The sequence below is a fragment of the Micropterus salmoides genome, unplaced genomic scaffold (assembly GCF_014851395.1).
Source record: "Micropterus salmoides isolate LMB-PRFRI ecotype aquatic unplaced genomic scaffold, ASM1485139v1 Ms_hic_scaffold_4, whole genome shotgun sequence".
In the NCBI taxonomy this organism is placed as follows: domain Eukaryota; kingdom Metazoa; phylum Chordata; class Actinopteri; order Centrarchiformes; family Centrarchidae; genus Micropterus; species Micropterus salmoides.
In genome coordinates this window covers 13,072,059-13,095,288 of record NW_024043372.1, presented here as the reverse complement: position 1 = coordinate 13,095,288, position 23,230 = coordinate 13,072,059, and the positions used below count along the sequence as shown (strand labels likewise).

Sequence of the window (23,230 nt, the reverse complement as noted above, 5' to 3'; positions counted from 1 at the left end):
CTAACCTTGCTTCTCGCATATGAGCATGTGTGTGTTCACCCGAGCTCTGGCTGTGTTCGCAGGACCTGGCCAATCAGACTGGCTTGCACAGATGTGACAGGCTTAGAGGAATGCTAGGAATGTGGAGGCGCCGGAGCGGGCGTGTCCATCCTTGGCCTGGGGCAGAGGGGGGACGGGCTAGCTCAGTATCGGCAGACAGTTAAGCTCTGCTCTGCTGGCCGACCGCCGGGCTGACTGGTTAGAGAGTACGGTGAAGGCTGCAAGCCTGCTAGAGATGGCCTACAGTACTTTTATGGTAATTGCACTATCCAGGGCCTTCTGGAGGCCAAGCGCTAAAGAGTGTATGAAAAAACAGGACTTGTTTCTCCTTTCGTTATGTCTGGATACTCTAAAGACCATATACTGTTTAGACACACAGTCTACAGTGTGTGTCTGTGTGTGTTTAAAAAGGCACATCTTGACCAGTTTTTGTTGGTGTAAATTTCTGTCAGCAAGTTTAGGTCATTATTCATAATGATACAGCGGTTCAACCTCTCCCTTTGGCCCAATTTTCAGCCACAGAAACCCAGTAAGCGTGACTTGGCAAAGAAAAGAAGTGAAAAAGACTGATGGACTGATTTTCCCTCAAGACAACATAATAATTGCTTTTTGCACTTCTCATACACCAAAGATGATTTTTGCTTGATCCCAGCTGCACTTTGCTGAAAAGGCACAGCTTGTTAAATTGCACGCAGGGCACTGAATGTAAAGAGGACCACAGAAGCCCAGAATAGAAGCCTGTTCTCTGCACAATCTGTTTGTGCAGAATGTCGAGAGTAGATGTTATGTCATGAAAAACATGGTTCTGTTTTCATAGCAATCTGTAATTAGGCTACAGGACCACATGAGCAGACAATAAAGAAGTATGAAATAAGATAATTAAAGAAAATCAACCTTTTAATACCTGGCTTATTTTAAATAAGTCTCTTACAGGAAACAGAGGTGTTACTTTGGCCTGTGACCCTCGACAAAAGTGTGTTTGAGTTAGTCTGAGGACTCCTCAGACCTGGGGCACTCCAGAAGTTCTGGGAAAGGTCACACTGCTGTTCTTTTGACAGTGTAAGATAAGAGTGCCACCTTCTGTCCAATTTAGGGTAATATGAATACAAATGTTAATCTTCTGTCATGTATTTTTGGATCTTTGTTTTGTTTATGACCTTGCTTTTTGTTTTTTGCTACAGGTCGCAATGAATTGATAGCAAGGTACATCAAGCTGAGGACCGGCAAAACCCGTACAAGAAAACAGGTAAACAAGTTTTAACAACTTTGATGATTGGAATGGTCAGACATGAGTTTGTTTTTAGTTACTGACAATACGAGATGTAACAAATACAAATGTTTTATAAAAGGATTCATAGTTCCTGATGTCATGTTTAATCACAAAAAAGTGGATTACAAGTAATTTAAATTATATTTCTCATTTTCAACAAATCCCATGAATGTTTTTAATTTACACATACGGTACGTGTTCGTAGGATAAGTTCATTGATGGTTTCGGTCTTTTCATTGGGTTTGCTGGTAATAATAAAAATATAGAATATCGCCAGCCTTATCCTTTAAATTAACTTTAAGTGTTTGCATGAACCATTTTGAACTCTCACTATGAATGTTATCTCTGTAAGTATGAGTGTGTACATGTCTACACTTGCATGCATGTGTGTGCACGCATCTGAGGTGCATGTTGTTTTCATGCTCAAAAACTGTTTCACACCCCTTTAGGTCTCTAGTCACATACAGGTGTTAGCACGGAAGAAAGTTCGTGAATACCAGGCGGGTATAAAGGTAGGTGCTGCAAACCTGCCTCTCGGCAACACTGACTGGGCGTCTCTTTCCTCTTTGGTTACGGCTTCTCTCTTTCTTCCCTTGTCTTTTCTCTCTCTGTCTCATTTTCCTCTTCCCTCCTCTTGGCTATTCTTCTGTGCAGGTTTCTAGCCACTTGCAGGTTCTCGCCCGGAGAAAATCTCGCGAGATCCAGTCAAAGCTAAAGGTATGCGCTTCACCGCGGGCTCGGCGTGGGCTGGTAAAGGCTTGGCTTCGCACTAACCTGCTAATTTGTGCACATCATTATCAGTCCTTGCTTTGATGCAAGGCCAATTCCTGCTAGATAAGTGGATGCAAGCTTGGCAAGTAAAATACACTGTTTAACAGTAAATCAGATCAAATAAGTATTCTTAAGGCGTTCATTCTCTGATATACCTATGGGAACCACAACCCTGTACCATGCATGCAGTGCACAAACAGACAAAGTTTTTTCACTTCTGTAGGTCAGAGCTGCATGAACTGTAAGGCTAATCTCATCACTCAGTGAAGAAAGTATAGTAATTGATTCTTGAGCCTCTTCTTTAAAGGAATGCCACAAATGCTGTTATGACGAGCACAGTGAATTATAATTTATCTGCATGTTGCTCCAGCTCTGTATCTCTCCACTGTGCCAGCCAATGCAGCATACTGTACTTCTCTGAGACTTCTTTCTTCCCTAAAACTCTTTCTACTTTGATACCTTTAGTTCCGTTAAAGTGTCTGTGATCTGTATTGTAAAACTGAACAGTCAAAAAAACATTAATCTTTGACTGTTGTCATCTTATCACTCTTTTTAACTCGTCTTGTATAAGTAGTTCTTCCAAACACTCTGGTCTCTCCTCATGCTTTTTACTGTTTTTGCATATTCACATATGTAACGCAGACGCGTGTAAAGACAGAAGACATTATGGCATTTTGTAGTGCTAACTTCAACTTAAATCAACCCATTTGTGCAGACTAATCCTCCTGTGGACACCAGCATCCACAAGTGACGCATTTTGTTTTAAATGACGCTGTACAGATAAATTTGCCGTCTTTTCAAGTGACTGTATGACATAACTCCTTGTGATACAAGCTTGTGATTTTTCCATAACTGCAGAGTTTCTTTTGATTACAAAGACAGTTCATAGTGAGCCATACATTCCCTCCCTTCCCTGTTGATTGTCCAGAAGTTGGAAGTCTATGCGTCACCAGTGAAGCATAGGACTTACAGCAAAGCCACCACACTATCCTCCCTGCTCTTTTCACATTCACATTATGGCGTCAAAAATTGTGTTTCCAAAATATTTGCATCTTAAAGTCATTTTCCACACACATTTTCTTGATGGTGTCATTTTTTGGGGTCAACATATCTAAACCATCCGTTTGATTGGCATGCTTCATCTTACATATTTTTTGGAATGTATACACTAAAATCTAGGCTTATAATATACAATGTGGTGACTTTTATCCCCTCTCTTTGAAGGGGTTAATAATGTTTTCTTCTATTCTTTCTGTGATTACTTTTTGACACATATAGCCATCTGTATTTTGTCTCCTTCACACAACATGACATATTTGAGTTGACACATTTTTGTAGAAAAATTTATATAATCACCTCATGCTCATGTGTACTTCTTAAACCCATTCACGAAAAATTCCCTCAAGATGTAATTCAGTCTGGACATTTGGGGGGGGGGGGTTATGTTAGGTTTAAATTACAACTTTGTTTTATAGTAGCATCAGCAGCACTTGAAGGAATTTTCAATGCTGTTCTTCCTTCTATATTTTTTTTTAACGTGTCTTTTAAATATTAAATATCAACTAATGATCTGTACATTAAGTTGTAGCTGTACCAACTTCTTATCCAAGTGTTTATCAAGTACTTTCTGAAGTTAAGCCAGAGTACTTTATTTGTCAATGAAAAACATTCTCAGCAAAGTAGTTTCCAATTCACCTCTTCATAGTTCAGATGGCTGACAAAGCAACTCCCTCCTCCAGGGAAGAAAGTCAAATTGTAGCAACAGCTGAACAAACATGAAGTAAAAGTGTGACTGCTAAAATGGCTACACACTGTAGTACCAGCTGTACATTTGACGTAATACGCTGAAGACTTGTGCTGCAATTAACCTCCAAGGATTTAACCGTTCACTATTTGCATCATGCTTTTCCTCTGTTCTTTTAGCAGAGGAAATGTTCAGTCTTATAAAGCAATATATTCCCCAATTATACAGTACATATTTTTATTTGGAACTTACTGGAAGAACATTTTTAAAACACTTTGCTTTATCCGCCACACATGATTTTAATTCATTCTTGGCTATTATTTCAACATTTACTGCTGCCTAATGAAATAAAAGGAAATAAAACAAGATTTTACATTGCCAAATCTAATGTAAATGTTTTGGCAATTGCTATACCTAGTAGCTTTCAAAATATTGTGATTATTGTGACATTGTGACACCATAGTCCCTACTGAACCTCTAAACCAGCTCAAACTGTAAGTCATGGTGTGTAAACACAGAACTGCACACCCATGTCTACAGAATAAAAACAGCAAAATGCAATTAGTCAGATACTGTGTCAACCAATACTCTTAATTAATCTGAACGCATCATTTAGAACTGCATAGTACTAATGATTTCTCTCTTTTTTGATTCAGGCGATGAATTTGGTAAGTGAGTCTGACTTGTGCAATATGCCCCCTTTGCCCCCCCCCCCCTTGTTTGGCGGCACCAGTGCACTGTCCCCTTGCTATGGCTATCTTCTGGCATGGCGTCCCGCCTGATTGATAATGAAGCAATGCTTAGGAAACAGCCCCGCTTTGCTGTCTGGTGTAGCGTAATCCCCTCTCAAGCCTTGCTTGCTTTGCATAAGGTTTCGCTTAATTCAGGGTCTCACTTCTGAGGCATCTTTCCTTTATTGTAAAATTATAGCTTAATTAGATTATTTTGCAAACATGAAAGATGCATTTTAAATTTTGTTTGGTATATTAAAATGCAAGCTTTTAAGTGTCATAAAATATGTGTCACGCACTATGGACATGGTTGGCTCTGTATATCTGTCGCTACCTATTTCACCTACACAGTACCACTTTCATTTCATCAGTATAGTAAAACGAGAATTTGTTGATGTACACTTTTCGATACAACATGAATACAAATCTGCATTCCAAACCAATGCACTCCCTTTGTTCTCTTTTTTTCCTGTGGTGAGACTGCTAACACACTGACATTCAATTTATCTCCTGAACCAAGCTTAAATACAAGTGGGGCATCTTCTCTCTTTGTCTCTTCAGTCTGTATTGCTGCTCTTTCAAAAATTATGCTCTTTATTAAGTTTTGAGAATAATAACAGTTGAGTAACCATGGAATAAGTGTTTTTATTGACTCTTGTCAAGCTTATTGTAGCTCTTAGAAGCTCTCCTCAAGATAATTAAATATATTAATTTTAGAATTAGAATTGTTGTTTTAATTATTCATCAAACAGCTACAAGTAAATGCAGTGTAGTGTGGAAGTCTATTTATATTAAACTACAGTCTGATACAGTAGTAGATAAACTTTAGGTTATGGTGCCACCTTGTGGTTGAACCCAGACACTCCTCTGTTTTAATCTGTAGGATCAGGCGTCAAAAGACAAAGCCCTGCAGAACATGGCTGCACTGTCGTCTGCACAGATCGTCTCCCCGAGTATGATCAAGAATCATCTTCCACCACTGCCTCCTGCCCCCTACCAGCCAGCCAGAGTGAGCCCATCATTCATTTTCTGTGCATACACAACACATTAACACATTTTGTTGTAGTTTTCAGTCATGAACGTTACTTTGGATTTAACAATGTTGTCTTACTCTCCAGTTCTGGCCTGCCATCCCAGGACAGCCTGGACCCTCTCAGGAGTAAGTAAGCCCATCTGCTGAACACACAAGAAGTTTGTGGGGTGACATCAGGGTGTATTTAGTTTCTGAAGAGAGAGAAAGGTGCTAGAGATGAGTAAATACATGAATGAGTGACTGAGTCAACTAGTGACTGAGGGGGGTTAGGTGTAATGTCAGGGCATGTTTAACGGATCACGTTTTTGCACACCAGGCTGGTTCTAGATCTCAACCCGGGAAGGACTCCTGGGTTTGGCCGCACCAGCCATGCGTAAGTTCCCCCTAGCCGAGGTCCAACTGTGAGCATAAAGCAGCACTAACTCTTCTTCTACACTGTATTGTACTGTATGTTTCCTGCACTGATGTAAACCACCACCGTGCATAGTAACTGCTTCAAATTTGATTGAGAAAAAAGGAATGGAGATGATAATTGATGATACTAATGATTTTGCTTTCACTAAATAAAGTAAAATCTATGAATATTTTAATCAATTTTCTTAGATTTGTCCGTGAAAACATAATGAACTGATGCTATTTTGCATCATTAAGAAGCAATGAAGCAGGTGGACTTACGCCTAGCTGGTGCAACAACACAGCACTTTGACACTAACAAATTTTCACAATAAATTTTTTTTTTATCAGAAATACAAATATAGGTAGCCACAAACATCTGATATTGACCTTATATAGTAGGGGTTATTGTCTCACTGAGCCATCCATTCTCTTTCAGTATCAAACCTTTTGCACAGCCCCCATACCCAAGCCTATCAGGTCCTGTACCGCAATCCATACCAAGTAAGTATGACGTACAGTAAAACTGTATGACAAGTTTTTAAAAATTAAAACCAAAAATGTTTTATAAATGTTTGTGTGTGTGCCATTCAGGTTTTGAGCCCTTGGCGCCGCCTCCTGCACCAACTGCTACTGCAGTGCCAGTGTGGCAGGACCGGACCATTGCCTCCTCTAAGCTGCGGATGCTGGAGTACTCAGCCTTCATGGAGGTCCAGAGAGACCCAGACAATGTGAGTAACAATTTACAATCAGCCTTCCCACATATGGATTACTGAATGGGCCTAGTGGGGATAGGCCCAGGGCCCGGAAGGGGATAGGGGGCCCCTGGGATTGAGTCTCAGTTTGGAGTGACTGTTCAGATTTCCTGTTGGAAAGTCACAGAGCTTAGATGTAAAAGTGGGGATGTCCTGATCATGTTTTTTGCTCCTGATTCTGAGCAGAGATTTTTTTTGTTTGTTTTTTGAATGTGTGCCAGTCCAATCCAATATCTATTTTTGTTCATTTTTCCTTCACATTACAGCTGGACAACATACTGATGCTAAAGTAACATTTCAATAAAATACAGTTAAATGATTAAAGTAATTTAAATTAGTTTGACAGCAGAATAGATCTGCTTTAAACCAGCAACTCAGGCTTTCTTTGATTGTGTCCAATAATATTTTGTGTAGTGCACTGCAATATGTAGTATATGTATATATTATATCTGAGCAGAGGTGTCATTGTGGGTCTGCTGTGGTAGGAAGGTTTGGACAGCAGTCAGACAGCCTCTCTTTATCTGCAGTGTAAACTAAATACTGATGTTTGAGAAGCACCTGAGAATCCTGCTTCACCTGCCAAATGTCACTGAAAGAGATGCTAAACAACTACAAATGATGCTATACAGGAAGGGTGGGAGACATTTTACATGCCTGTGCTCAGGGACCCAACAAAACAGGCTGACCCCGTCTGGATTGTCCTGATGTGGTACAACTGTCTGGTACCTAAAGTACAACAAAGGCTAAAAACAAATGAATGTTTAAGTGGTGTTTGGTGTGATGTCAAAAAGCTTTTAACGGGAGACAACCGAATACGCTCCTCTTCCCTTAATCTCAAAAGTGAACAGAATGGAATATTATGTTTGACATGTATTATGTTTTGCAGCTGATGTTCTTGAGGTTAACCACATGCTCCCTTTGTCTCCTGTCTTTGTCCACTGCAGTACAGCAAACACCTGTTTGTCCACATTGGACAGACAAACCCCTCCTACAGCGACCCGCTCCTCGAGGCTGTGGACATCCGGCAGATCTACGACAAGTTCCCTGAGAAGAAGGGCGGGCTCAAAGAACTTTATGAGAAAGGCCCTCAGAACGCTTTCTTCCTAGTTAAATTCTGGGTGGGTTGTTATTATATTATCATCTACCAGTTATTAGTTGTTACTGTGCGTTTGTTTTTCACTTTGTCTAGTTTATGCTTCACATTACCCCAATAAGTAAAAGTTCTTAATTAATTAATTTAAATTAATTAATTTCTCCAAATGGATTGGTTCATCATGTACACTGCATTCCGGTTTATATTAATAAACTACCTCTGCAGACAGGTTGTCCCCAAATATCTAATCTCAAGACGTTTGTCGTTGCACTGAAACAAAACACTACTGAAATACCTTACATTTTTCTTGCAACCTCACAATTCATGTGCTATGAGGAAATTATCCCAGTATGTGATAATCATCACTAATCTGATGACTGCGCTCTGCAGGCGGACCTGAACAGCAGCGGTTTGCAGGATGGCCCTGGTTCTTTCTACGGTGTCAGCAGCCAGTACAGCAGCCTTGAGAACATGACGATAACTGTTTCAACCAAAGTCTGCTCGTTTGGCAAGCAGGTTGTTGAGAAAGTAGAGGTAAGAATGTGCATTGATTTTTATATCCTCTTTTCAAACTACTGATGTACAGTCTGTCATTTTGACCTTACTGCTTGGTGTTTTTGACTGTGTGTGTTGTAGACGGAGTACGCCCGACTGGAGGGAGGAAAGTGTGTTTACAGGATCCACCGCTCTCCTATGTGCGAATACATGATCAACTTTATCCACAAACTCAAACACTTGCCGGAAAAATACATGATGAACAGTGTTCTTGAAAACTTCACTATCCTGCAGGTAACACTGTTTTATTATCAGATTGTTAAAGGAGTAGTTTGACATTTTGCATAAAAAGATAATATATGCTTTCTTAGCCAGTGTTAGATGGGTTAAATGATCTATACCTCTCTGATGTCTGTACAGTCAACATGAAACTACAGCCGACAATTACTTAGCTTAGCACAAAGACTGATAACAGGGTGAAACAGCTAGCCCGGCGCTTAATGCGCTTAAGCTTAATGTGTTGTTTTTACACTGTTTTTTGTATGGATTAAATAAACAAGATATAACGTGTTAATTTGTGAGCTTTAGAAGTGCTTGTAGGAATTTGTTACCTTCGAACAGGGCCAGGTCAATGTCTTTAAATTAAGCTAAGCGGTAGCTTCACATTTAGCATACAGACACAAGTGTATCAATCTTCTGATCTAACTCCTGGCAAGACAGGCAATAAGAGTATTTCCCCAAATTTTGAACTATTCCTTTAACAAATTACAAAATCATCAACTGACTCATTTGAAGTATTTCTAAACAGACCTTTCTTCTTCATATTTCTCACTTGACATTTTCCGTTTGACCCTCAGGTGGTGACGAATCGTGACACCCAGGAGACCCTGCTCTGTATAGCATTTGTTTTTGAGGTTTCCACAAGTGAACATGGAGCTCAGTATCATGTCTACAGACTTGTTAAAGACTAACAGCTCTTCAGGGAGGTTTTTTCAGAAAAGCCAGACACTAGGGCGACACAATCTCTCTTCAACCAGCTTAACCATCCGGGAAAAAACGGAAGAAAAAAAAGAACATTCAAATAATGCTAGACCGAACTAACATGGACACATTTTATGCTTTAAAAAAGTATTTTTTCGTAAAGGAACAAAAGAGTGAATCTCAACGTGCCTACACGCAAAGAAAATTTTGAAGAATTACGGATTTTTCAAACAAGTAGCTATTTTTCCATGTGTTTAAACATGCTTTAGATGAAGTGGGTCACTTTTGCCAAGGTAATTGATGGAACTTGAAACGTTTTATTGAGGGAACGAGAATGTGTTTAGGGTTGAAAAGACTCTTATAGTCTATATCCAGGGGAACACACTGGGCAATAAGAGATTTGTATATAAGATTGAAAAAGTGGAGAGAACAGGACCACGGAAGGGGAAAACCAGAGCCAAGTGGTGTTGTTGCAGTAGGTTTGTTAGGAAAGCAAGTGCCTTTTCTCCAAAGATGATATCATTGCCTGCAACTTTGGATTGCATTTTTTTTTACTACCTCTTGTTTTTAAACAAACATAAAATAGGCAGACAGGTGTATTTTTGTCAAATAAATTGGAAAGAAACCTCTGAGATCTGCATCTTTTGAGGAGTTTTTTGTATTCTGGCACACAGAGAAATGAGATGGGATAACTAATCTTCATGTAAAAATTGTCCCATGTTTTACAGTCTAAGTGTACAGGGAGAAGGTTAAGTGTGTTACCGTACTATTTAGGTTCTGCTTTTGTTTTATGTTTTATTACACAATTAAAAAATCAGGTCTTACAAGCATCTATCTATAACTGACTCCTGACACTTGGGATGCCCTGTACCATTGCTAGCCTGAAATAAAACCAGGGCTTTGCCATCCTTACGAGATCCCCTGTTATTTCTCTCTGTTTGAAGACGTGTGCTTGGTTGCACTTAAAAGATCAAGAAGGGGGAGTGAAGCAACAGCAGTGCTTATTTTCTGCCTTGAGTTATGTAGCCTAATGAAAAAATGAATTGTTTCCGTACTGTGAGTCCGTGGATGCTAAAGGAATATATGTTACATAGGAGTATTTTTAAGGTTCATATTTGTGATCAAGTAACTCAGCACAGAGACCATAAGCGGAGACAAGTTAATCACTGTTTCTTTTGTTTAAAAAAGAGATTGTATGCTGTGAAGTCGGCCCATTTGCTTCACCCTTCTCCGTGTAATTTGTGGAGAAGCTGTATCCATTGATAAAAGTTCAGTTTTGATATTTAAGACAATTGTTTACTGACATTACACATGAAATGATTTTAAATCAAACTAAATAATTGTCTTGAATGAGAGCTATTGTCTCTGTGCTGTGGAATATGACCATTGATTGTTATTTATAGGGTTGGAAAAGAAATAGCGGGAGGGCAGGGCAGGGTACTGGAGATGTATCGATCATTTTCCATTGTGATGGAGATGTTAAAAGTATTGCAGGACTCCTATTAGAGACAGGAGAACTGTCTGCCCATGGATCCTGCTAGACAAGTGTCTACTCTGTGTGGTTCACTGGACAATTGTGCTATAAAAGTTAAGATTCAAGATATTGAATGGTGGAATAATTGCACCTGGCTTTGAATGTCATGTTTCACAAGCTAGTACAATAACACTCCTCTAGCAGGTTTCTCAGTTTATCTTTTATACAGACATTTTTTGCCATTATCAAGATTAATGTTTTGTTTAGATTCTGTTGTCATTTGACTTTCAGTGTTTGCCATATGCTTCACTGAAAATAATGTGTGATTGTGCTGATATTGATAATTAATAATGAGATATCTAATGTATCATATTCTGAATGGTGTGGGCAGTTTTTTGTGTTTTTATTTTTTGGTTTAAGGTGGTTTACTGTTCTCTTTGTTACCATTGTGCATTGCAATTTTATACTTCAAAGTAGAGGTTGGACTATGTAATCAAACAAATGTATCTTACAATAAAAGACGCATGGTGCCTTTGGGGCCATTTTCCTCCCAGAAAAACTTATTAAACATGTTTGTAAATTTGTTTTGTCCATGACTGTTCTTTTCATGACTATATTACAGAGGCCTATAAAACCAAAAATTGTGTTAACGCTGGCTTCCAGAAAATAGGTTTATGATTTTGCTTGAGCGTTTTTACCTATTCTACTGAATGAAAGTTGCAGTTTAGCATTTGTTGCAGTGGTCCCAGGTGTTTCACCAAATCTGTGATTCATCTGATTATGTGATAGAAATGTAAGATGTACTGCCACTGCAAATTTTTTATCATAGCAGTACTAACACCTCACCTGGCAATAATACAGGTGACCGTTTAGTTATTTTCATGTATGTTGCTTATACTCCAACATCGTAGAATCTAAGAGGCAGGGGATTTTCATACAGCAAAATCAGAATAGCCTATTTGATAATGTATGATGAAATGTTTGCAGTGGGAATATGCTGAAATCCATAATCAGGTCACAGAATTTGGTGCAAAACCTGGGAACACCTGCAGCCTGTTGTGGAAAATAACCAAGTACATTTATTCATGTACTGTACTTCAATGAAATGTTGAGGTGCTTTACCTGAGTAGTTCCCTGAGTGTTACTTTCTGCTTCTGCTTTTCAGATTGCACATTTCAGAGGGAAATTCTGTACTACATGTACACGACAAATATAATGTAGTTACTGGTTACATTGCAGATTACGGTTTTACATAGAAGTGTCATTGCTAAAGTTTAAGCCTGTGATTCCCAACCTTTTTGGTATGTGACCCCTTACAAAAAGCAGTTGTTGGGTCTGTTGTTATGTTTCCATGAAAGAGTGATTTCCTCTCTAAAAATAAATGAAATACAAATTTGTGAGGCAGAACTTTGTTTTTAATTCTTTTCTACCATAATAATCATCTCAGGACCCCCCAAGGACTGATCCATGTGACCCTTTGAAGGACCTAAGGTTGGGAACCACTGGACTACACTACCTAAATAGGCCTGCTAAATTCCACTTTTATTCATAATGCATCAGCATGGACAATCTAATAATGTAGCTTATATAGCTATAATACATAATTGACAGAGAATAATGAGTACTTTTACTGTTGATACTTGAAGTACATTTTACTGATAATTCCCGTTTTAAATGAAGGACTTTTCCTTGTGGTGGGCTACCATTGCCTTTGCCAAACGTTTGGCTGAAAGAACTCCACCTCCCAGAATGAATCGCGGCTGAGCCACACTAAAGCCGGAAGTGGTTGTCAAGTTATCCTCCAAATTAAAATTGTGCACAAAAAGAAGTGATTCTTTATTTGAAACTACATTTTTAAAAAGTATAAACATGAAAAGGTATACACAGTTACTACATATCCCATTCGAAATATGTTTTACACATGTGCTCAGGACTTACTGAAATACCGAGGAAGCTGAAGTTCCTGTTTTACTTTGAGGGGAAAATACAACCGGAGGTCAAACTTAACAAATGTTTTTTTACCCCAGCTTACTTTACGCCGGGGCACTGGGACAGGAGAGGCACATAGCAATGGAAGTGGCCGAACACCGCTAAGTTAAATGTTCGTTTTCTGAGACGTGCTGACCAAGATGCTATGTATTGTTTTGTTAATAATCAACTCATTTTATAGTATTAGCTAACACGCCAGCAGGAAGTGTTTCGGACCTAAAGCCGACATTGTAAACATTGCAACTGCCCGTCAAACGGTACAGTTAACTTCAGCTGACGTCAACAGGTTCGTGAGGTGAGTTAAAATAACTTAATGAATAAAACATTTGTGTGACAAGTGAACAGAAACCGGAGCTAGCTTCACAATTAACGTTATGGAGACAAGACACAGTGCTAGCTAACGTTAGAGTTGTTCAGCAGTTGTTGTTAACCTTATCTTACGGGTTAAATTAACGTTACCTCGTGTGATTAACGCTCTTATATTATAGCTAACGTTACATAATAAAGCTCTAACGGTTTCACTAACAGCATTCAGAGGGCTAACAAGTGTAACGTTAGCTGTCGAAGCATTTACCTTAGCAAAAACTTTATCCATCTTGTCTGCGAGCTAGCGTTATTCTAACATCACCTTTACCTCCGCATTTATTTTTCCCTAACACCATCACACAATTGGCACTGGAGGTCACATGGAACTTAATCTGTCACTTGGCTGTGCAGGATCCAGGCACATGCAGTCTACCTACGTGACAAAATTTGATCAAAAACCTTTTTTGGGTTCAAGTCCAGTGTCGGTATAACTAGCTACATCTAACGTTAGCTCACCTATTGTCTGTAGTTACACTCCTTTCTAAGAGATGCAGCGTCTCTTTAGTGTTTTGGATGCACACACAGATGCAGTGTATAACTTTTAGGTTAATGCTTAATTTATGCAGCATGTTTTCTCTTTTTGACACTCAAGCCCCTTGATTATTTTCACTGCATTGCTGCTTCCCCTTCTTCTCTCCAGACAGAGCAAAGCTATGTCAGCACTCTGGGGCTGGTGTATCGTTGCACTCCCAGGAGATATCAGTGAATGCAAACGTCTCTTTACTTTGTGTGTTCAACAACATTTTCCCACTGCCTGAGCGTGAAGGCCTACCAGGTTCAGCTTAGATATATACCACACAAAACACAGCTGCTTATTTTCAGACCTGACTGTACTTTTACAGAAGCCAATATATTATTTTAGTATATAGGAATGGATTCACAGTCAGTTAACATCAAGTATTGCATACCAGACAAAAAATCTGAATTGTTTACAGATTTTCAGATAATAATGGTAAAGATTAGCTGGAAAGTTAAAACATTTTAAGGTCCAGAACTGGAACTATAATCAGGCTACATTCTGCTGGGTTTGCACTTTTGGTGCTTACCATGCAGTTTTTAATGTTTATTTGTCATTTTTCCATTTACTCTTCTTTCTGAGACTCGTGATCATGTGCTTTATCAGTTTGTAAAGATTTTTTTTATTTGAAAAATTGTGTGGGGCTGGTGTGTTGTTGCACTCCCAGGAGAAAGGAGTGAATGAAAACTCTATTTTCTTTGTCTCTTTTTGTAAAAATCAACATTTTCCCACTTACTGTTTGACACAGTGAAGCCTGCCAGGGCCAGCTCAGATATAACATTATTAAAAACAACATATAGTCCTTGGTCTACAAGATCCAGTTGTCCAAATTCTCAAATTGCACTTATGTGTATACACTGGACGCTTTTGTTCACCCAGACATTCCATCTCAAGTGTAAATATGGAATTGGATATCAAAACTCGAGCTCCGACAACAACATCTAACAGTGACTTTTATGTTTTGCATTAGGAGCTGTCCCAGTCATCTCACCTCATCTGACCCTCCATCGTTACATCTACTGATCCACTGATCTACCACCATGGTTAACGCAGAGTCTGTCAGTGTACGGGTCTTCTCTCTGAACTGCTGGTCAGTGGCAGTGATTCGTAGTGATTCTGCAACAGCTTTGTTTGTTTGTTTGTTTTTGTCTTGGGATGTGTATGCAAAGACACAGGGTCCACATACATTCTTTTTTCAGGGGGATCCATTACATTAGCAGACACTGTTCTCAGCGCTATGCCATGATTGGAGAAATGTTGTGCAAGGAAGAGCATGATATTGTCTTACTGCAAGAGGTTGGTGGAAGCCATCTTAAAATATATTTTATAAAGTAGAGTTGCTAATCTGAGTAAGTAATACATATTTTATAAACCCATGTGAATAATATTAATTATAAAGAGATGCCTGGTATTGTACTTTTCATGTGATTGCTTTTTTTTCAGGTGTGGAGTGAGAAAGACTATCTCTCCTTGAAAAAGAAACTTGCCTGCAGTCATCCTCACTCTCATTACTTCAAAAGGTAGTGTTTTTACACTCATCCCAAAGTTTCTGTGCAATCTTCTGAACCTGTTGATTAAAATTAATGAGTAAGTTGTCAGATCTTCGAAAGACTCCTGATGTGCCCTAGTGTCAGAAGAATGTACTTTCATGGCGTTGATCCATCTGCAAAATTGACTTGAAAAATAGGCCTTACCTATAAGGATTTACTTCTGGAGCTTAATTCTTTCTTGACCTCCATACCAAAGCACAAGACTGAGATTAATCAAAGGTTCTACCTCTTTAATCCCCTCTGCAGCTCACAAAAATGTTAACTCTAGTAGATATGCTCTCACATCTAATCTACTACAGGTAACACCTACTTATGATAGTATAATGTAGATCTACATGGAAAGCAGGGATGTAAGTTATTTCAATTATTAATAATCAGGTACTGCTGATGCTGGTGTTTAGTGTGGAACACTGAACTTCTGCTCGTCTCTTGCTTTCGCTGTCATTCTGCAGTGGAGTCATAGGCAGCGGACTGGCCATTTTCTCCAAACACCGAATCCATGATACATTTCTTTATCGCTACTCAGTGAATGGTTATCCATACATGGTAAGTCTGCAGAGCCTGAGACAGAGAGAGTAGTGTTTGTTCAAATGTGACTTGATGAAAAGTGAAGTGCAGTTGAGCAGATAAGCTCACAACTTGAGGTGGCGATGGCGCAATGGATAAGATGCCTGTCTTTGGTATGAGAGACCTGGGTTCAGTCCCCCCACTGTGACCCATCTACCAATGTGTCCCTGAGCAAGATACTTAATATTGTTGCTCAAGAGGCTAAATGAATAAATGTAATGTAATTTTATTCATGTAGCACTTTTTCAAAAACAAGTTATGAAGTGCTTCATATAGACATAAAACCAAGAGATGCATGGTGCAACACAATATAAATAATTGATCAAACTGATTAAAGTAAAGAGCAATTGAACAGATGAAACAAATGCACAGAATAAAAAGAATTTAAGAAAATGCACTTCTAAAATAATGTGATTTTAAAAGTTTGAAACAACGTTAAAGAGCTAGCTTTCCCACTATCCTCCAGCAGGTTGTCCCAGAGTCGAGTCACTGACTGCAAAGTCCAGATCTCCTCTGGTTTTTAGCCTTGACCTGAGAATTATTAATGGAGGCCTATCATCATCTCGGGCTGCACTTGGGCCACAGCTTTGTCAATGAGTCGTGTTATCTTGATGAGATAAACATTTTTAACAATTCAGCTCTTATACTGAAGTAGAAACTTTTGTCATTAAATGTAGTATTTATCACTCTAAATCCACTCTAAAATGTACAGGCAACCAGTGTAGAGAAGGATTGGCGTTTTCAGTGGATATATGATTCTTTAGTGTTACAGCCTCTCTTTGCAGAGTAGCTCACCTCCTTTTCTCTCATAACTTTTTGTGTTTTTCCTAATATTTAGGCTCACCATGGAGACTGGTTCGGAGGTAAAGCTGTTGGCATGGCTGTCTTAAACATTGGCTCCCTGACTGCAAACGTCTATGTTACTCATGTAAGGTTTCCTAACATCAGCTCTCAGCCTTACCTGAGATTTACACTGAACAAAATTATAAACGCAACACTTTTGTTTTTGCCCTCATTCATAATGAGCTGAACTCAAAGATCTAAGACTTTCTCTATGTACACAAAAGTCCTATTTCCCTCAAATATTGTTCACAAATCTGTCAAAATCTGTGTTAGTGAGCACTTTTCCTTTGCCGAGATAATCCATCTACCTCACAGGTGTGCCATATCAAGATGCTGATCAGACAGCATGGGTATTGCACAGGTGTGCCTTAGGCTGGCCACAATGAAAGGCTGTTGCGTTAAGATTTTGTTCAGTGTATATACGGTTATTGATCAATGCTGTTGTCTCTCTGTATTGTTTTTAGCTACATGCAGAGTACTGCAGAGACAAGGATCCTTACCTACCTCACAGAGTGGTTCAGGCCTGGGAGCTGCAGCAGTTTATTCGGTAGTGTGTCTTTGCTTGTTAATTCTGCGCATGTAGTATCGGCTGCTTTACTCAGTGTATTTTTGCATATTTAAGCGTATTGTCTTGTTTTCGAACTAATATCCAATAGGGTCTTCACACATGTATAGATGGATGAACAATACCCTTATTTGGACACATAGTGGATCTCTATAGTTCTATGAAGGTTATATACTCTCTAAGATGCACCCTCCAGAGTTGGTTTGGTATGACACTGTGTTCTCACTCTGCCCTGCTGATGCCTTTGTCTCTGTGGCCAGGCTTCAAAGAATCTTGCTGCTTAAGACATTTCCTGAAACCTTCTTCAACAACAAGAGTTGCTTAGCTCACAAGAATTTCTGTCACACTAAGTTCCTCACCCTTGTTGGTGTTAGTGATGTTTGTAGCTCAATTTCCATCTTGGTGTTGAGTTGTGTCATTGATGATGTTTTTTTATTTTTTTATGCCCAATAGATACACATCTACTGAAGCAGATTTGGTGATTTTGGGTGGTGACCTTAACATGCACCCTCAGGACCTTGGCAACAGGCTACTGAGGACTTACACTGGACTCCGTGACTCCTATTTAGAGACTGCTAAATTTGATGTAGGTAGAGACAAGAATTCTACCCAATATTAGGATTATTTGTCTGCCAAAATACATTAAAGGTGACCATACCCTAGAAGTCTGGTCTTATCATCTACGGCAATTTAAAACTTCTTGCGCACGCAACCGCACTAAGTACACTTTGTCAGAAGTAGTTCTGTAAAGCTGTATTCAGCTGTCATTGTGGCCCCATATCTCAAGAATTAAGATGGCAAGTAAAATTTCACCATAACTGCAATAATGGTCAACACTATGAAAACAAGAGCCACATTGTAAAGAAAATTAATTTTCCTTTTTAACTTTAAACAAAAAATAATTTTCTGTTGCAGGGGTGTGAGGATGGTATGACACTAATAGCAGACAACCCTTTTATCTGTAAAAAGGAGCTTGTTCCCTTTGAGAAGGGAATTCGAATCGACTATATCCTGTTCAAGGTGGGTGTAAGCCTTGTAAGTCACACTTTATTTTTTTTTTATACCTCCATATTCACAATGTGGCTCAAAGAATATTTCCCTTTTTTTATTGCCAGGGTTCTTCCAAAGTGGACATTTGTTGTGATTTCATGTCCACCACCAAGGGCTCTGTCCCTGACCATCCATTCCCATACTCCGACCATGAAGCTCTGACAACTGAACTTAGGCTAGAGACACACACTCCAACTGAGGCCAGGCTGGACAAGCAATCAAAGAATCAGGACTCTGCTGCAGGTATTTTTACTAGCCATGGCAGCAGGTAAGAGCTAGGAATGTTGGATGATCCGTCAGCCCGTCGCTTTGGTCCAGACTGAAATACCTCGATGATTACGGGTGGGTTGCCTTGAAATTGTGTAATGACGTTCATGATCCTTAGAGGATGTAGCCAACTGACTTTGGTGATTCCCTGACTTTACCTTTAGTGCCATCAGCAGGTTGACGTGTGGTTTACATCAAAATATCTCAACAAGTATTGGATGGATTGACTTTTCATTTAGTGTCATCATCAGGTCAAATTGTTAATTTGTTTACTGCGTTGGTTTATGAAGAGAGTTAGCACTCTAAATTAAGTTGGTGAAGACAGTAAACATTATACCTACTAAACATCAGTATTAACACCAATGTGAGGATGTTAATATGTTGATGTTAGCCTTTAGCTCAAAGTACTGCACCCATTTTGACTGTCTTTTTTTTTTTTAACCCTTTGCAAAGCATGTATTGGGTCATTTTTCACCTCCATCCCAATAATAATTACCAGTTTTAACAACTACAGAACTCACTGGTCCTCTGTAATATAAATCATGTCCGACGTCCTTTTTATTTTAAAGCGGACCCTTCCACTTTTTTTTCAATCAGTTCAGTGTGAAGTTAGACTTTTGAAAAATGTTTCCACTAGTCTGATAGAAGGAAACATGTTAACACGAACATATAGGCCTATTTGCGAACTAATACGATGACAGAAGACCCCATAAAAGCTCATCAAATGGGCTGTTAGAACTGGTGTTCTCTTTTGGCTGGTCCTGAAAGTCCATATCTATTACAGAGCATGACCTGTAATTTTGTCATGGTTAAAATGCTGTCTGAGTTAAATTAACGAGGACATTGCTGAATATTTAATGATATGTTGTAATGTTAATCCCGTCTGAATGGGGCTTAGAGCCTTGCAGAGAATGAATGGCTGTAGATTGTTAGAATGTTTCTGTGGACTCTTATTAATCACACCCATGCTGCTTGTGTTGAAGTCATCCATCAACTCTTGCATGGTTTGTGACTTCCTCTTTGCCTCTTCTCTCTTTCATGTCTTCAGGGGAGGTGGCTAAGTTGGTCGACATTGTGACAGAGGCCCGTACTGAAGTCAAAGTGGGTTTGCACTGCGCTGAGAGGATGCGCTACACAGCAACGCGCACTGGAGTGATGGGTTTGGCCCTCCTGATTCTGGAACTGGCCATCGCTGCAGTGCCCTGGTTGGCCCTGGGAGCAGAACAGCCTTTCCCTTGCACCTCCTTCTACCTGCTTGCTGCATTGTGCTTCGCCATCCTGCTGACCACCTCTCTGCTGTACATCTTCTATACAATGGAGCTGAAATCACTTCAGGGGGCTGAAGACCAGATGAGGCTGGCTGTAGGTAGTCTGCAAGAGAAGCTCAGGGGCTTTCCTTTGGCTCAGCCCCACAACCCCCAGCGGAGGCCCCCAGAGGGTCAGGAGCCCAGTGCCTTTGGCCCAAAGTAATAATGCAGAAGCCAGCTGGGTTAAAGTGGGCTCTCTGAAAGAAGCCTGTGAAGTGAGCTTTAAGATGAATGTGTGTAGTCATTTATTCTCTGAATGTGTTATAGGCTGTTGAGATTGCACTGTAGAATGGAGTTTTCGAAGGGTGTTTCTGAAAGTATTGCAGGACACATGCTTTGACATTTTTGTATTTTTTTATATACACATCTTTAGCCTTTTTACCCCTAGGTTTCCCTCTATGCACTTCAACAAACATGCTTCCATCTACACAGTATGATACTTCTTTATGACTGCTGTTCGTAAAGGTCATAAATGTGACCATTTGTGTTTTTTAAGACTCCAACTTGCATTCCACTAACCAGTATTTCAGCAGGACCAGTTGTTTCTGTTTTTGAGTGAGTCCACCACAAGGTCATAGAAAGTAGCCATGTGGTCTCCACCTCATGTAAGACACAGACACTCCAAAGGTTGTAGATTTACAATTTGGTCAGTATTGTTTGCTGCAGGACAGATAACCGATAAAAGCTTCCAGTAGCACTTAAAGATCCTCATGCGCCAGTTAAGACCTTTAACTGTATTTATACTGTAGGAAAAGGGACAAACTCTATCTGCATGTCTCATTTGTCATGTTCACCGTCTTGCACTTGAGAAAGTATCTTTTATAATAGAGACAATCCAACCTCCTCTTTATTTTACTCCTAGTATAGCAGTGGGAATGCGCTGAAGGTATTATGTCCTATATATATACTCTTAACTTTGACCTACTTTTTATGACATGTTTTGTAAAACATCACGTTCTGTAGAAAAGTATAAAACTGCTTTATATGTATTTAGTGTGCAGTGCACTTACTTGACTAATCAGATAAACCACTTCCTTTGTATGATGCTAGGAAATTGCTTAATGTTCCATAACTCTGTAAGAGTGTTATGACTCCACAAGAACCTAACGGTGACATGATCATTTTTAAACTTAAATCTTAAATTTCACCTCAATGACTGAAAAGTATTTTGTAGTTGTTAATTTGAAAAGTCACAGAATTTCAGATGATACCTGATGTTGATTCATCAGTTGGAAATTGTGATGTGCATGATTAAGAAAACGATAATAAAGACTTTATTCCCATGCCTCTTGACTACTGTGGCTTCTGCAGACAGTGTTCAGTCATGCACACCAGGGCCAGTATTTATCAAGCTTCTCAAAGTGTCATTTTAGTCTTGCTGAGAATTGATGAAATTTAATCCTACTTTCAAACTAAAGTATTAAAGCAAGGTATCAAATTTCTTACAGCTAAGAATCACTTGGTTATTTATGACTGCTCCAGAGGTTCCTCAAGTGGTTAGGAGTTGCCAGGTGCTTGTGATTGCACTGTGGAGATGTGCGCAAATCTTTCAGGAGAAGAATAATATTTCTGGATTATTTGACGATGTGCAGTTAACTATACAGTATCGTTTGGACAGAGCAGGCATCAACTTTGTCAGTGAGTTGGTGAGGGACGTCATCTCACCACGGACTTTACGCAGCAATACGTTTTCAGCTGAATTGAAGGTGGTGATGACACTTTGTTTCTTTGCCAAAGTGTCGTGAATGAGCTCCAAGACTGACAGTTACGATTTAGTCCTTCGCTTCACTCAAATTAGGACTGGGATGCTAGATAACTAACTTTTAAGTCAAGTCAATTCTTAGCAGTGTTCTGAATAATTCTGAGAAGCTTGATAAATACGGGCCCAGGTCTACACATTCACCACTAGAGAGCAATATAAGTACATAAGACAGATGAACCTTCCAAATAAAACCCAAACTGGCTCTTGTACGCAATTACAAGAGGAAGGTGACAGAACATGTGAGTGCAATTGAGAGCCAAATTTGCCAGATCCCGCATGCCAGCTGACACATGTAGGCCCTCAGGGCAAGAGCACCCATGGGTGTGGTGCAATTCAAGTTTTCTTTTTTTCCCCAGTGCAAATTACATCAGTATGTTTAATTCACATCATGTAAAAATGAAATCATCACATTCAGTTCCATTAACCAAAACACAAAAATGTGTTTGGCTTTGTCACAATTGAAAGAAAATGTAATATGTAAGTAGCATTACACAAGCATGTCTGACTTTATAACACAAATATAAATAATATATAATAATAAATATGGCATATGTAAATTACACTTCCCTACACCTAATGCAAATAGTGGCAGGTAAGGAGGAAACAACCTGCTGTGAACAGGTCTGAAAGCTGTAGTGGAGGGTAAACTCACTTCACCGTAATCCACATTTACACCTCTACAGGCTTTTTTGTTAGTCTCCTTATACTGGATGTCCTAATCAAGTCTATTTTGTTTGTTGATTGTGCAGTATTGTGTTTGATTAGTTGTAGTTAGAGTCCTTAATTGTGAAATGGCAGAAAAAAATTGTTGTAGCCTATATTATCTTTGCATGACTTGAAAACATGATGACATGAAGACTTCATTAACTTGTTGCCAGTGTTGGGCAAGCTACTTGGAAAATGTAATGAGCTAAGCTACTAGCTTCTCTACATTAAATTAAGCTACAAAGAAGCTACCCCCCAGTGAAATGTAGCAAGCTAAGCTACAGCCACATGGCAAAGGTAGCTTAATTACATCTAAGCTACTTGAATTTTTTAATATTTTATATATATATATAAAGACACACACACACACACACACACACACACACACACACACACACACACACACAGGCCTAGTTTATATTGAACCAACTTCATTCCACAGTAGTAACAGAAGAAAGACTAAAAACCTGCTCCAAACAGGTGTGTGTGCAAGAAAGAGCTAAATCAGACACAGAAACTTTCCTGCTTATAATCATATCATTGCAGCTAAATTTATTTCCTCATGCAACAAACAGAGAACCATTATTGTTTGTATAAAGTTACTTAATTATCACATTATTATCCTTAATATTATTTGTTATTTTAATAATTGTTCCTTTGAAAAAATTCTACTGCTTGTTAAGACACATTTTCAAAGCATTTTCTCCCAACCTTTTTGGCTTGTGACCCTGTGAAAAAATAAGTGTTCAGTTGGGGCCCTTGCCCTGTTTTCAGATATCTATAGCCATTAACAGTTTGACCAAGTGGTATCTTTAAATGTTATCAGTTTTTAAATAAATGTACTGTTAAGTACCATAAAGGTCAAATTAACCAGTATTATCAAATATCTGATATGTCACAAAAGGAAAATTTAAAGTCCAAGAAATGAATATGTGTGTAGCAGAATTTTGCCTTTTCTCTTCC

General features: G+C 39.1%; 2 protein-coding genes across 8 annotated transcripts in view; both read left to right on the top strand.

Moving 5' to 3' along the window:
• Positions 1-11,363, top strand: part of tead3b (TEA domain family member 3 b) — a 30,106-nt gene extending 18,743 nt beyond the window's left edge. For 2 of the 6 annotated variants that reach the window (XM_038695827.1, XM_038695828.1), the window contains exons 4-16: positions 1,221-1,285; positions 1,759-1,821; positions 1,964-2,026; positions 4,481-4,492; positions 5,439-5,564; positions 5,674-5,714; positions 5,905-5,961; positions 6,421-6,485; positions 6,576-6,712; positions 7,681-7,854; positions 8,220-8,363; positions 8,466-8,618; positions 9,182-11,363. In XM_038695827.1, the coding sequence (XP_038551755.1) occupies positions 1,221-1,285; positions 1,759-1,821; positions 1,964-2,026; positions 4,481-4,492; positions 5,439-5,564; positions 5,674-5,714; positions 5,905-5,961; positions 6,421-6,485; positions 6,576-6,712; positions 7,681-7,854; positions 8,220-8,363; positions 8,466-8,618; positions 9,182-9,295 (1,214 nt within the window). In that variant the 3' untranslated portion in view covers positions 9,296-11,363. The remainder of the gene's footprint in view (positions 1-1,220; positions 1,286-1,758; positions 1,822-1,963; positions 2,027-4,480; positions 4,493-5,438; positions 5,565-5,673; positions 5,715-5,904; positions 5,962-6,420; positions 6,486-6,575; positions 6,713-7,680; positions 7,855-8,219; positions 8,364-8,465; positions 8,619-9,181) is intronic. The other 4 variants (XM_038695832.1, XM_038695829.1, XM_038695830.1 and 1 more) reach the window with 4 other exon arrangements.
• A 1,445-nt stretch (positions 11,364-12,808) lies between these two features.
• On the top strand, positions 12,809-21,087 carry LOC119885676 (sphingomyelin phosphodiesterase 2-like). 2 transcript variants are annotated; one of them, XM_038695826.1, is made up of 11 exons: positions 12,809-13,054; positions 14,622-14,741; positions 14,851-14,947; positions 15,095-15,171; positions 15,654-15,747; positions 16,607-16,696; positions 17,076-17,158; positions 17,630-17,762; positions 18,092-18,196; positions 18,292-18,469; positions 19,542-21,087. In XM_038695826.1, the coding sequence occupies exons 2-11, from the start codon at positions 14,692-14,694 to the stop codon at positions 19,961-19,963; spliced, it is 1,329 nt and encodes a 442-aa protein (XP_038551754.1). In that variant the 5' UTR covers positions 12,809-13,054; positions 14,622-14,691; the 3' UTR covers positions 19,964-21,087. The 2 variants fall into 2 exon arrangements, with proteins under 2 accessions (XP_038551754.1, XP_038551753.1); XM_038695825.1 differs by having other exon boundaries at positions 12,809-13,063.
• The last annotated feature ends 2,143 nt before the right edge of the window (positions 21,088-23,230 follow it).